The 12287-nt window shown below is 60.2% G+C and overlaps 1 protein-coding gene across 1 annotated transcript; it reads right to left on the bottom strand.

The window, feature by feature from the left end:
- Window positions 1-328: 328 nt before the first annotated feature.
- TNIP2 (TNFAIP3 interacting protein 2) lies at window positions 329-10960 on the bottom strand (the record flags this gene model as incomplete). The annotated part of the gene is made up of 7 exons (XM_080697294.1): window positions 329-779; window positions 1484-1566; window positions 3217-3336; window positions 3447-3695; window positions 4097-4177; window positions 6026-6328; window positions 10736-10960. The coding sequence occupies 7 exons, from the start codon at window positions 10958-10960 to the stop codon at window positions 329-331; spliced, it is 1512 nt and encodes a 503-aa protein (XP_080553420.1).
- Between the last annotated feature and the right edge of the window lie 1327 nt (window positions 10961-12287).

The raw sequence follows: 12287 nt of genomic DNA, 5'->3' as shown, positions 1-12287 counted from the left end.
AAAAATAAGCCCATATAAAATAAATGTGCTTCAGCTTCTGGATCTGTGGCAGGGGTCCGCGGCACAGCAGTGTGGGTGCAGATGTGGCCCACTTCCTCCATGGTGCAGGTCGGGTCCCCACCAGCAGCCGCTCCTTCCTGGAGCTGGCCAGTGGGGCAGCAGGCTGGCCTCGGGCACCCACACCAGGAGGCTGCCCCACTGCCCCACCCTCCTCACCACCGCTGATCCAGTGTGATCTGTGGCCAGAGGGGCCAAGTGGAGCCAGAGCCCGGCCGCTCTGCCAGGACCTCGGCAGAGCACCACCTGTGTCTGGGCGCTGAGCCTCGGCTCACTGGCAGCACTTGGCCACGTGCCTGAGGAAGGCGTCGCCTAGCTCGTCGCTGAAGCACCGCAGGCAGTGGGGGCACTGGAGATCTCCCTCGCCCGTGCGAGCGGGGCCCCGGCCCCCGTCCTCGGCCACGGGTTCTAGCCCCCGGCCCCCGGGCGCCCCTCTCCTGGCTGAGGCATCGGTCTCCACGCGCCCGATGGGGTTGCTCTCAGTATGCATCCGGCGGGGGCCCGGCTCACAGGAATCCTGCAGGAAAGACACAGGTCGGTCTCTAGATCTGCGCTGGAGGCCACGAAGCCCGGCCTTGGGTTCCAGCACGTAGAGGAACGCCAGCCATCGCAGGGCAGAACTCAAGGCCCTCACATCGCTTCCTCGGCCCAGCCTGAGGAGGAGGTGCTCGGAGCACACCTGAAGAGCCCCACAGGCCCCGCCGTGCTCAGGAAGAAGCAGCCTGCATGGGAGATGGAACAGGGTCTTCAGCCCCAGGAGAGCCCAGCCTCGGAGATTAAAGTAGCCCCCTTGACTAATGGAATTCTCCGATGCCGTCCATTGGCCTCAGCACTGGCCTAACACCTCGGCACGCTCTTATTTTTGGCTTCGGGGTCCCAGCACCGGCCTTGCCTCATGGCAGGCTCTGATTCTGGCCATTGGCCTGGCACCAGGCCAGGGGGCGGCCCAGGACAGCCTGCACCCTGAGTGGGAGCAGCAGCGCCAGGCGGGAGCTGACTGAGCGCAGCCTCTCTGGGCTCCTCTCTGGGACTGGGGTGCTGAGCGCTGATCCCAGGGCCTCGGGCGCAGGGCATGCTCTTGGCTCAGCCTCACGGTGTGCCAGTACCCAGTGTGGCTTGAGGTGTGCTCTCAACACCCACCACGCGGCACCTGTCCCCCTCGCTGGTCTATTTCCGTGACCTATGGCGCTTCCACCTTTATCTGAGCGTGAGTTTTCCTGGGGACTATGCTGGTCACCAGGCTGGCAGCACCACCTCCCTGTGTGTCTCTTGGCACTGAGCAGCAGCAGGTGGGCCCAGTGCTCGGACCGCGGGCAACAGCTGACAGGGCCACTGAGCACAAAGCCCCAACTCCACCAGCATCCTGCCCGGGCCCGAGCAGGACCCTCAGGCCTAGAGCTGGTTCTGGCCATTCCTTTGACCTGACTTGTTGAGTGGGACCTGGCAGACCACCTTGGCCCATCTGCTTGACTGCAGCACCAGTGACCCTCCAGCCCAAATCATGGACATCTGTGGAGGCCAGAAAACCCAGAGGCAAGGCCAAATCCCAGGAAAACCCACAGGCTAAAAAAAAATAAGAAAGAAAAAAGCTCAGCCAAACCTACCCAGTCATGTTGGAGGGTGCCGCCACTCCTGCCCAGTCATATACTGGAGGACCCTGAGCCAGGACTACAGCCCTGGACCTTGGGAGAACCGCTCCCCTCCATTATGTGGTGCTGAGGAGGCCTTGGGGGTTGGGCCAGGGTCTGAGCTGAGCCGACCACGGCTAGCACCTCCTCGTCAGCCTGTGGACCTAGGGGAGGACACAGGTCCCCACCACGATCCTCTGCCCATGAGCAGAGCTGGTGTCTGCACCAAGGCCCCCTGATGTGGACGCAGTCCACGGGTGCTGAAGAAGTGGCATCTGCCATGGCTCCCTGGGCCTTCCGCATGGGGCGGGAACGGGGCTGCTCAGGAGTGTGGGGTGGCGGCCTTCACGTCTCAGTTCCTGCTTACACTCACCAGGCAGGGCAGTTCCAGGGTCACCTCTGGCTCTGCGTTTCCTGGTTCCTAGCAGCACCATTACTGTCCAGTCAGCATCAGGACAGGAAGCCCTTTGGGGGCCCAGGGCTTATCCCCAAATGGAAGACCTATTAGATAGTAAGTGGCAGCTGGGCACGGTGCCACACACCTATAACCCCAGTACTTGGAAGCTGAGTTGGAGGATTGCGGGTTCGAGGACAGACTCAGCAATGCAGCAAGACCCTTAGCAACCTAGCAAGACCCTGTTTCAAAATAAAAAGAGCTAGGGTACAGCTTGGAGATAAAATGTCCCTGGGTTCAATCCCTGGTACCACGCCTGGCTAGGGAACTCTAAATGATGTGTATTGCCGGGCGTGGTGGCACACGCTTGTAATCCCCGCGCTTGGGAGGCGGAGACAGGAGGATCGCGCTGGTTCGGAGCCAGCCGTGCTGGCTTAAGAGACCCTGTTTCCACATAAAAAGGTTAAAAAAATAGGTCTGGGAGTGTAGCCCGTGGGAGTGTATCCCGGAGATAGAAGGGCTTCCAGGAACCCCAGTACCACCAAAAAAAAAAAAAAACAAAAAAAAAACCCCAAGAGTAAGGCCCTTTGCATTTCAGTGAGACTTTATTTCAAAATAAAGAATAAAAAATAGGGCTGGGGGTGTAGCTTGAAGGTAGAATGCCCTGGGTTCCATCCCCAGGACTGCTGGCTCGAGGATTTCTGGAAGGAGGGAGGGCACGTGGTGCCCTGGGAGGCAGAAAGGGGCTCAGCAGCAGCTCACCCAGTCGTCCCAGCAGGCCCTGCCCACTGCAGAGGCAGCACCAGGCACAAGGGGCTAGGGCTTTACTGGACACTCGGGACTGCCACACCTAAGTGACAGGGAGCCTAAGGACAGACAGGCGAGAAGCTGCCTGTGAAGGGCCTGTGGCCAGGACGTGCTCTCGGGTCACACGAGTTATGCACAGGGAAGGCCACCTCTGCTCACCCGGCCACTCCGCCGGCCTCCTCCACAACGGAACACAGCAGGCAGAGAGGGACCCACGCCCAGCCGGCCATCCCTACCCATCTCCAGCAGCTCAGGGCCTCTGGACAGAGGCTCAGATTCATGAAACACCAGGACACTAAGCCCAACCCGGAGAAGGCGCCTGTCCCTTACCTGTCCCTGTGAAACCCGGAAGAGCAAGGAGGTGACCTTTCCCTCCAGTTCTTGAATCCGGCTTTGGGCCCGCTCCCGATCTGCCCTTTCTGACGTGAAGTCATGCTGGTAAACAAGAATCTGCGAAGAGACGGGACTCGTTTCTGCTCAAGGAAGGAGAGTGTCCTTGCCCACAAGCCACCGCCGTCCCAGAGCACGCAGCCTTCACCCAGCCTGCCCAGGGTGGGCACCTGCTGCTCCAGCATCTGCACCCGCTCCAGCGCTGCGTCCCGGGCCACCCTCACGGCCGCCAGCTCCCGCTTGACTTCCGCGCACTCGTTCGTTTTCTCCTCCAGCTGCCTGTTGAGCCGGGCAATCTCCTTCCGCATCAGCTCGGACTCCTGGAGGGCCCGCAGCCCCCTCAGCTGCACATGGAGCTCCCTCACGTACACGTCCCTGCTGGCGTCGTAGCGCTGCCACTTGGTGTTGAGGTCCTCCACCTGCGGAGGCAGCCGAGCACCCTGCAACAACTCTCCCACAAGAAGCTGCCTCCTTTGTTCTGTGCAGAGGGGACGCTCAGCCCACCAGGGAATTCCAAGCCGCGTGCCAACATCCACAGGACTGCCATCGTTAACACAAGTGGACTGACTTAGCGCACGTTCCTGTCTTAACATCTGTTCTTCCTGATAGTAACTCTTTACTTCCTTTACTCACTGGTGGACTGTTTCTGGGGGTGGAGAGAACATGTCCTGCGCATCCTCTTCTGCAGGACGGGCCCCTGGGGACCACGTGAAGCCAAAGTGGACATGGGGCAGGGAGGTTCTGGGCATCAGTTGAGGAGAGTCCCCACCTGCTCTTGGTTAGGGCAAATGTCCTTGTGCGAAACGTTAAAGACACTTACGTGAGTCACCTTCCGCTTCAACAGTAGATTTTCCTCCTGCAATTTCTCGATAATAGCCTGGTCAGAGGCATCACTGCCCGTTTGCTACACAGAAAAAGGACAGAGACTGTCACCACATGAGCGTCATGAACAGCAGGAGGAAGCTGGACCGGAGGCTGGGCCACAGACCGTCACCACTTCCTGCAGTTCACAGGGACACGAAGCAGAGACAGAAGCTGCGGGTCCCAGCCTCCTGCCGGGCCCACTCGCTGCGTCTGGCCAGCCTGCAGAGGCTTCCAGGCCACGTGCGCCTCGACGCCGTTGTCACCTCATCCCACCTGCCACGGAGCTGTTGGCATCTTAAGTATTCCAGATATAGAAGCTCTAAAGCTACAGGGTCTAAACAGATTTACATGTTTTGTTTATTATTACTTTTTTAGGTACTGGGGATGGAATCCAGGGGCATTCTACCTCTGAGCGACACCCCCAGCCCTAATTTTTTATTCTTTTTATTTCTGGAACAGGGTCTTGCCGAGTTGCAAAGGGCTTCACTAAGTAGCTGAGGCTGTCCGCGAACTGCAATCCTCCTGTCTCCAGCTCCCGAATGCTGGGATTACAAGTGTGTGCCACCACGCCCAGCCTTGTGCACCAGTTTTAAGGAAACTGTCTCATCACCTGGGAGTGGCCATCGCTGTGGACAGCAGGGGTCAGGAATCATAGCTACTGTGCACAGAGAATCCCAGGGGTTCCCAGGTCCTGGAGGGCCTGGCTGAGGTCCAGCTTACCTCTGCCATAGCCCACACATCGCCCTGTCCACAGACCATCAGGCTCAACGTGGCTCATCTGGACGAGGTGACCCGACTCGTGCCCCTGCTGGAGCAGGGGTTCAGCCACACTCCAATGAGCCTGGCAACAGCTGGCAGACCAACCAAAAGCCCCACGGACCATCGATGCGCACTCCAGAAACTCCGTGCCTCAAGCAGTGGGAGGCTGTCCATCTGTGACACTGTCTTCTAGAATTCCCCTCGAGGGAGAGGAAGTACTTGTCCTGCCCCCAGGTCTGCACCGGGAAGTCCTGACTGACTCAGAGTCCCGGGCTGAGGAGTGGCACTGATTTAGAAACTGATGAGACGCCCTGCTGCGGCCCACACCACCCAGGCGACACCCTCTGTGGCCACTTCAGTCCCCAGAGGGAACGTCACAGTGACCCAAAGCTGTGGGAGAGCCCCAGCTCCTCCTGGTCCTCTTCTTTTGGTTTCTGGAACACCCTGTATTCTTTCTGAGGTGCCCTTTTAGTGGACTCCACCCAAAGGGGGCAGGCGGCTCTGAGATGGAGGTTCTCCCAGGTGGATGTCTCTGAACTCCGCGGAGCGTGTGCCTCTGAGTGAACCTGGTTGCAGCCTCAAGGGAACTGCCTAAAAAGGCCCTGCGTGGGAGGCCCATGCCAGGCAGTGTGTGCAAGGCAGGCCCCGCAGCGTGAGCCGGCAAGGCGCCGCTGCCTGCTTCTACCAGCCACACACAGGTGAGGGGCGCAGCGGGAGGAGGGTGCGGAGCGGCACCTCGCTGCCGGGTGGACCCTGGATCTGGGAATCCTCACTGCCCTCCTGTCCCCAAGCCCTATCCGCAGCCAGAGCCCAACCTGGCCTGGCCCCTGTGCCACTGCTGGCCCCGCCTCGCAGGGTGCCCACACAGCCATGCCGCCACAGAAAGCCCAGAGCCAGCAGCACAGACAGAGCCCGGCTCTGCCGGGGCCAGCCCCGACCACCCGGAGCCGGAGGCCGCGCTCGCAGGCCTTCCCTGCTCGCAGGCTTAGACCCTGCGTCGTGGCGTCTTGAGGCCCTGCCCTGCCTCGGTTTCCCCAGCCCCACGACTCTCCGTACTGAGGGCAGAGCGGCTCTGGGGAGCCAGCCCCATGCAGGCGCCGCCCCGTCTCCACCTCCATGTGCTTACGCAGTGGCCTGCCTCGTCCGCGCTCTGCGCCCCTGCGCCCCGCTGCGCGTGCTGTTGTCCATCCAGACGCTTGGCCAGATGCTGGCACATGTGGGCAGTGGCGGCCAGCGCCCTGCGCAGCTGGTGGGTCTCGTCGGCCAAGGAGCGGCACAGGACGCGGCTGGCGGCCCGGGCCCGCTCCTCCTCCACCAGGCTGCGCCGCGGCTGCAGGGTCTCCTCCTCGCGCTCGCACCGTGGCTGGCTCGGCAGCGGCTGCATCGCCCTCTCTTTTCCTTCTAGGCGCTCAGGGAGTCTCTCAATTTCCTAAGCAGATTTTAAAGCACAATTTATTTTGGGTAAAAGGCGCAACAGTAAACTCAAATGTTCATGGTGGCGTCCGCCTATAATCCCAGCACTTGGGAGGCTGAGATGGGAGGCTGGCAGGCTCAAGGACAGCCTCAGCAAGTAGTGAGGCTCTCAGCAGCCTAGCAAGGCTCTGTTTCCAAATAAAAAATAAAATTGGGGGTGTAGCCCGAAGGTAGAATGCCTCTGGGCTCAACCCAGTAACTAACACACACACAACACACACACACACACACACACACACACACACACACACACACACACGTACGTTCGTAGAGCAAAAGCAGGCCTGGCGGGGAGAGCCGGGCTGGATAGCGCGCCCGTTCAGCAGGCTGGTTTCTGAACAAAGGGGAACTTGGTAGCTGTCACCTCACAGTGTGTTCTGAAGTGTCACCGAGGACAGACAGAGGAGGCCGCTCAAGGACGGCTAGAGCTCTGCTCCTACAGGCCAGGCACTGAGGACTGCCGGCCTCAGGCAGCCGGGGCCCTTGCCGCAGCCAGCGAGCCCACACCCTATATTAGGCTTGTGGTCTTTCAACAGTGAAAAGATGAACTCTGTTGTTTTCTGCTCCCAAGCTTGTGGCACTTTGTTAGGCAGCTTTGGGAAACTAATATACCCCACCCTAATTACTTAAAAAATAATAGCTCCTTAAAATGTTTTTTGAGGTGGGATCTCTATGAGTTGCCCAAGTGATCCTCCTGCCTCAGCCTCCCCAGTGCTGGGACTACAGGTGTGTACCCCTGTGCCTGGCCAAAGTGACAGTTTCTAACAACCCGGCCTTAAACTAGTGCCATCCATTTTCAAAGACCACCCCCCAACATAAACATGTGAGCTGGGCCCAGTGGTGCACTCCTCCATTCCCACCAACCGAGATGGCGGAGGCAGGAGGGTCACACAGGGTCTCAGTGAAAACTCGTCTCAAAGTAAAAGGTAGCTGGGTGTGTAGCCCCAGCACTTCAGAGGCTGAGCAGGAGTGCAAATCTGAGGCCTCAGCGATTTTGGGGTTCCTCCACCCTGCGATTTAGTGAGGCTCTATTTCAACATAAAAATAAATAGGGTTGGGAATGCAGCTCGGAGGTAGAATGCTCCTGGGTCCAATATCTAATACCACAAAAAATTAAAAAGTAAAAGCAAAAAGGGTTGGGGGAGCTACTGGGCATGGTGGCAAATGCCTTTAATCCCAGTACTTGGGAGACTGAGGCAGGAGGGTCAAGGCTCTCAGCACTCTAGCAAGATCTTGTTTCAAAATAAAAAATAAAAAAAGCTGGAGGTTAGCTCAGAGGTAGAATGCCCCTGAGTTCAATCCCCTATACCACAAAAGAAATAAATTAATTAAAAGACTCAAAAAGCTGAGTGTGGTGGTGCACGCCTGTAATACCAATACTTGGGAGGCTGAGACAGGAGGATTGCAGGTTCACTGCCAGCCTCAGCTGCTTAGTGAGACTCTGTTTTAAAATAAAGAATAAAAATAGGTCTGGGGATGTAGCTCAGAGGTGGAATGACCCTGAGTTCCTAAGCACTGAAAAAAAAAAAAAAAAAGCTGGAGTTAGCTCAGCCTGCCTGCATGCTCAAGGCCCTGGAGCACTGGTCCTCAGCACCAACAAAAAATACTAAAAACTCAGATTTCAAACAGCAGCTTCAATAGCCTCCCTGTGTGGAGGTTGCTGGGCGACAGCGTGCGCGCCACCCAGGTGGCCTCCTCCCTCCCCGCAGAGCCAGCCGTGGTGCCCGCCACTCCCTGCAGTGGGCGGTCTCCAGCTCGGGCTTCAGCACTGTTGGCTCTGGAGTGGGGAAATTCAAGTTGGCCATCTGGCTAAGTGCCTCGTCCAGGCAATGGCAGGTCTTGGGACACTGCAGTGGCCTCAACGGCCGTGTCCAGAGTATGACCGGAGCTCCACCCCACGGGAGCCAGTGACAGCCCCTCACCTCTTGGGAAATCCCATACCTGCACCCACAGCTCCCTGGCTCTGTGCTCGGGACACAGAGTGTGAAGACCTCCCCGACCCGTCCTGAGGCTCTGCCTCCCAAACAGCAGGCACGGCTTCCTGGCCTTCGTGACACCCACGAGCCAAGCTGCTTAAACAGAAACGTCTCCTCCCACGTCCCAGAGGCCACGGGTCCCGGCCTCGCTCCCTCCATGGGCTCTTGGAGAACCTTCCTCGTTCCTCAGCTCCACGGGGGCGAGCACCCCTGCCTTGCGGGTTGACTGCTCCAACCCGCAGCTGTCTCCACATGACTGCGCGCACATCTTCATTTGACCACTTACGAGGACAGTCACTGGAGTGGGACCCACGCTGATCCAGGAATGGTGACCTCCTTTTAACTTGTTACATCTGCAAACCCTATTTCCTAACAGAGTCAACATTCAAACGTTCCAGGTGGACGTGAGTTTTGGGGGGACAGTTAAATCCAGTACTGACCCTTTCTCTCTCCTTCTTGGGTGGCCCCAGATGGCCCAGCCTCGGCTGCCCTTGGAGCAGAGAGAGAGAGGCCAGCCCACTGAGCCCAGGAGCCCTGGGAGGCAGCGGCGGGCCGGTTCTTCCTGGCAGAGCTGAGTCTGGGCACAAGGCAGATTAGCAGGACTGAACACCAGCATGGCCTATTACTGCAGAGCACGTACACTAGCTGGGCGCGGTGGTGCACACCTGGAATCCCAGTACTTGCAAGGCTGAGGCAGGAGCCTCTCAGGTTCAAAGCCAGCCTCAGCAACTTAGATCCCTCAGCAACTTAGCAGGATGCTGTTTCAAAATAAAAAAATGAAATAGGATTGGGGGTGTAGCTCTGAGACAGAATGCCCCTGGGTTCAATCCCTACTATCACAAAAATAGATAGATAGGGCTGGGGGTATGGCTCAGAGGTAGAATGCTTCTGGGTTTGAGCCCAGTACCAAAACAAAACAAGCGTGGACACATTTCTCTGCGGAGTGTGGCAAGCAGGGACAGAAACTGGAAGGAGAGGGTGGTGTGCCAGGACCCAGGCCTGCGAGCCGCTCCCAGGTGGGACGAGCTGAGATTGGGCCACACTGAATTAGCACCATCATTCCAGGAAGCCTGAATGTGAGGTTTACAAACTAGGGAGTTTGTCCCTGCTCCTGCAGTGAGGACCACACTCTCTGGCCTGACCTGGCTCATCTCAAGTCAGCCACAGCCAGGGCACAGGCGCAGGTCAGCTTCTCTGTACCCTGCGCCTCAGGACCCCGAGAGCCCTCAGTCCCTGCTCCTGGTGGGCTGGCTGGCGTGGCATCCGTGAGAGCAGTGCACCAATGGCCTGCTTACTCCTGGGGCAGCGGTCGCTGGGGATTGAACCCAGGGGCATTTCCTGCTGAGCTACACCCCAGCCCTTTGTAGTTTGGGACAGGGTCTCACTAGGTTGCTGAGAGTCTAAGTTGCTGAGGCTGCCCTTGAACTTGTGATCCTCCTGTCTCAGTTTCCCAAGTACTGGAACTACAGGGGTGTGTCACCACACCCAGCTTGCTTTTTATTTTGAAACAGGGTTTTGCTAAATTACCTTGCATGGCCTCAAACCTGCGATCCTCCTGTTTTAGCCTCCCAAGTAAAGATTATCCATGCCTGGATAGTTATTTTTTATTTTTCAAATATTCAAATTTTATTTATTTATTTTTGGTCCTGGGGATTGGACCCAGGGGCATCATACCTCTAAGCTACACCCCCAACCCTTTTTTTTAAAAAAAACACCAAGTGCTTGCCAGGCAGGTGCACCATGCTGGGTTTGATCCCCAGTCCAAAAAGACCCCTTTAAAAACACTAAGCGTGGAGGTTCTCACTAAATTGCGGAGGCTAGCAGTAAACCTGCGATCCTCCTGTATCAGCCTCCCAAGTACTGGGATTACAAGACTGTGCCACTACACCCGGCTCAAAATGACGTTACAGTCAGAAAAAACAGGCGTTTCTCTCATCCTCTAAAATCTGGCTGTGGGGCCAGTCCTGGGGCCAGAGCTATCCTTTAGGAGAGATTCACTTGATCTAGCATGTTTCCCAGGGAAACCAGGCTAAAAGCCATGGACCAAATGGGATGATAGATGCTAGCGTTTACTCAGTTTGGGGCTTACAAATACTCCTGCTTCTCCCTGGGCGCTTGTGGTATTGAAAAGAACAGGCAAGACGTCAACAACAAGGGGGAGGAGGCTGTGATCCCGCCTCGCTGGAGCTGAGGAGGGCGCCACGCAGGGGCCAGGGCGACCCCGGCCCAAACACAAAGGGCCAGGGGTAGGGCGGAGGTGGGGTGCCCCGCTTCGACCCCAGAACCAGCCCTAGCGCGCACCGCTCACACGCGTTATCAAGGGCAGGCCTCTGCCTACTCAGGAGCAAGGGCCCACCCGCCCGCGCCCGCCGCCGCCGCGCGCCCACCTGGCGCAGCCCCGCCTCGGCGCCGCCCTCCCGCCGCCGCAGCTGCTCCCGGGCGCGCGCCACCTGCTCCAGCAGCGCGTCCACGAGCGACGGCGCCGCGTGCCCCTCCAGCGCGGCCAGGCGGGCGCGCAGGCGCGCGATGGCGGCGTCGCGGGCGGCCAGCTGCTCCTGCAGGCGCCGCAGCTCCAGGTGCCGGCCGCGCAGCGCCGGGTCCCCCGACGCCATGGCGCCCGGCTGCCCCGGCGCGGCCCCGCTTCCCGGAACCGCGCGGGCCCCGCCCCGACGGCCCGCCCAGCGCACAGCCCGACGACACGCCCATTCGCGGAGGCCCCGCCCTGACGGCCCGCCCCCGAGCAGGCCACGCCCCACGCCCCGCCCAGCGCACAGCCCGACGACACGCCCATTCGCGGAGGCCCCGCCCTGACGGCCCGCCCCCGAGCAGGCCACGCCCCACGCCCCGCCCAGCGCACAGCCCGACGACACGCCCATTCGCGGAGGCCCCGCCCTGACGGCCCGCCCCCGAGCAGGCCACGCCCCACGCCCCGCCCAGCGCACAGCCCGACGACACGCCCATTCGCGGAGGCCCCGCCCTGACGGCCCGCCCCCGAGCAGGCCACGCCCCACGCCCCGCCCAGCGCACAGCCCGGCGACACGCCCATTCGCGGAGGCCCCGCCCACCGCACAGACCACGCCCATAAGGCCCGCCCGTCCGCGGAGGCCCCGCCCTTAGTCCCCGCCCGTCTACGCAGGCCACGCCCCGACGACCCGCCCATCTGCGTAGGCCGCGCCCTGGTGACCCGCCCGTCGACACAGGCCCCGCCCCTGGGATACCGCCCACCCGCGCGGGCCCCGCCCCCGCCGCAGGCCCCGCCCGCCCGCGTCTCCGTCTCCCGGCCCCGCCCACTCCACGTGCCTCCGCCCCCGGCCTCACCCACTCCCCCAGCCGGGCTCCGCCCCTCCGGGAGCTCCGCGCCGTCCGCAGCCCGGGCCGCCCGAGAGGCGGTCGCCGGCCGAGCGCTCGTCCCCGCGGCCTGGCTTCCCAAGCTTTGGGGATTTGGGGAGTGACCTGGCCGGGCGCGTGTCGGGTCGGGTCCAGCAGCCTCTTAGGCAGCCACTGATGGTAAGCAAGGAAAGAGCTAGATCGCCTCCCAGTGTCGGGCCTGAGTGTGGTCCGGACGCCGGGCTGCAGCCACGTCCGGAGCCGGGATCCCAGCGCGCGCATTCGCTCGGTCACGTGGGAGCCGTGAGCCGGAGAGGTCCTTGGTTCACGCAGGGCGCGTGTCGGGGCCACCCCGGGCGGGGCGCCTGAGCCCCGCGTGCCATATTTGTGTGATACTGGGGATGGGACTCAGGCCGTTCTACCTCTAAGCTACACCCCCCAGCCTATAGTTTTCTTTTGAAACAGAGTCTAAGTTGCCGAGGCCGTCCTCGAACCTGAGACCCTCCCCTCTCAACTTCCTAAGAACTGGGATTGCAGGCGGGCCCCACCGCCGGCCGCATTCCCCGTTCTTAGGACGCAGGTGTGGGAGGGACGTCTTGATGCTCCTCGCGG

This window comes from Muscardinus avellanarius (assembly GCF_963383645.1).
Source record: "Muscardinus avellanarius genome assembly, chromosome: 6".
Taxonomy (NCBI): Eukaryota; Metazoa; Chordata; class Mammalia; order Rodentia; family Gliridae; genus Muscardinus; species Muscardinus avellanarius.
Note: the sequence above shows the minus strand (reverse complement) of the source record. Positions and strands in the feature narration are given on the sequence as shown.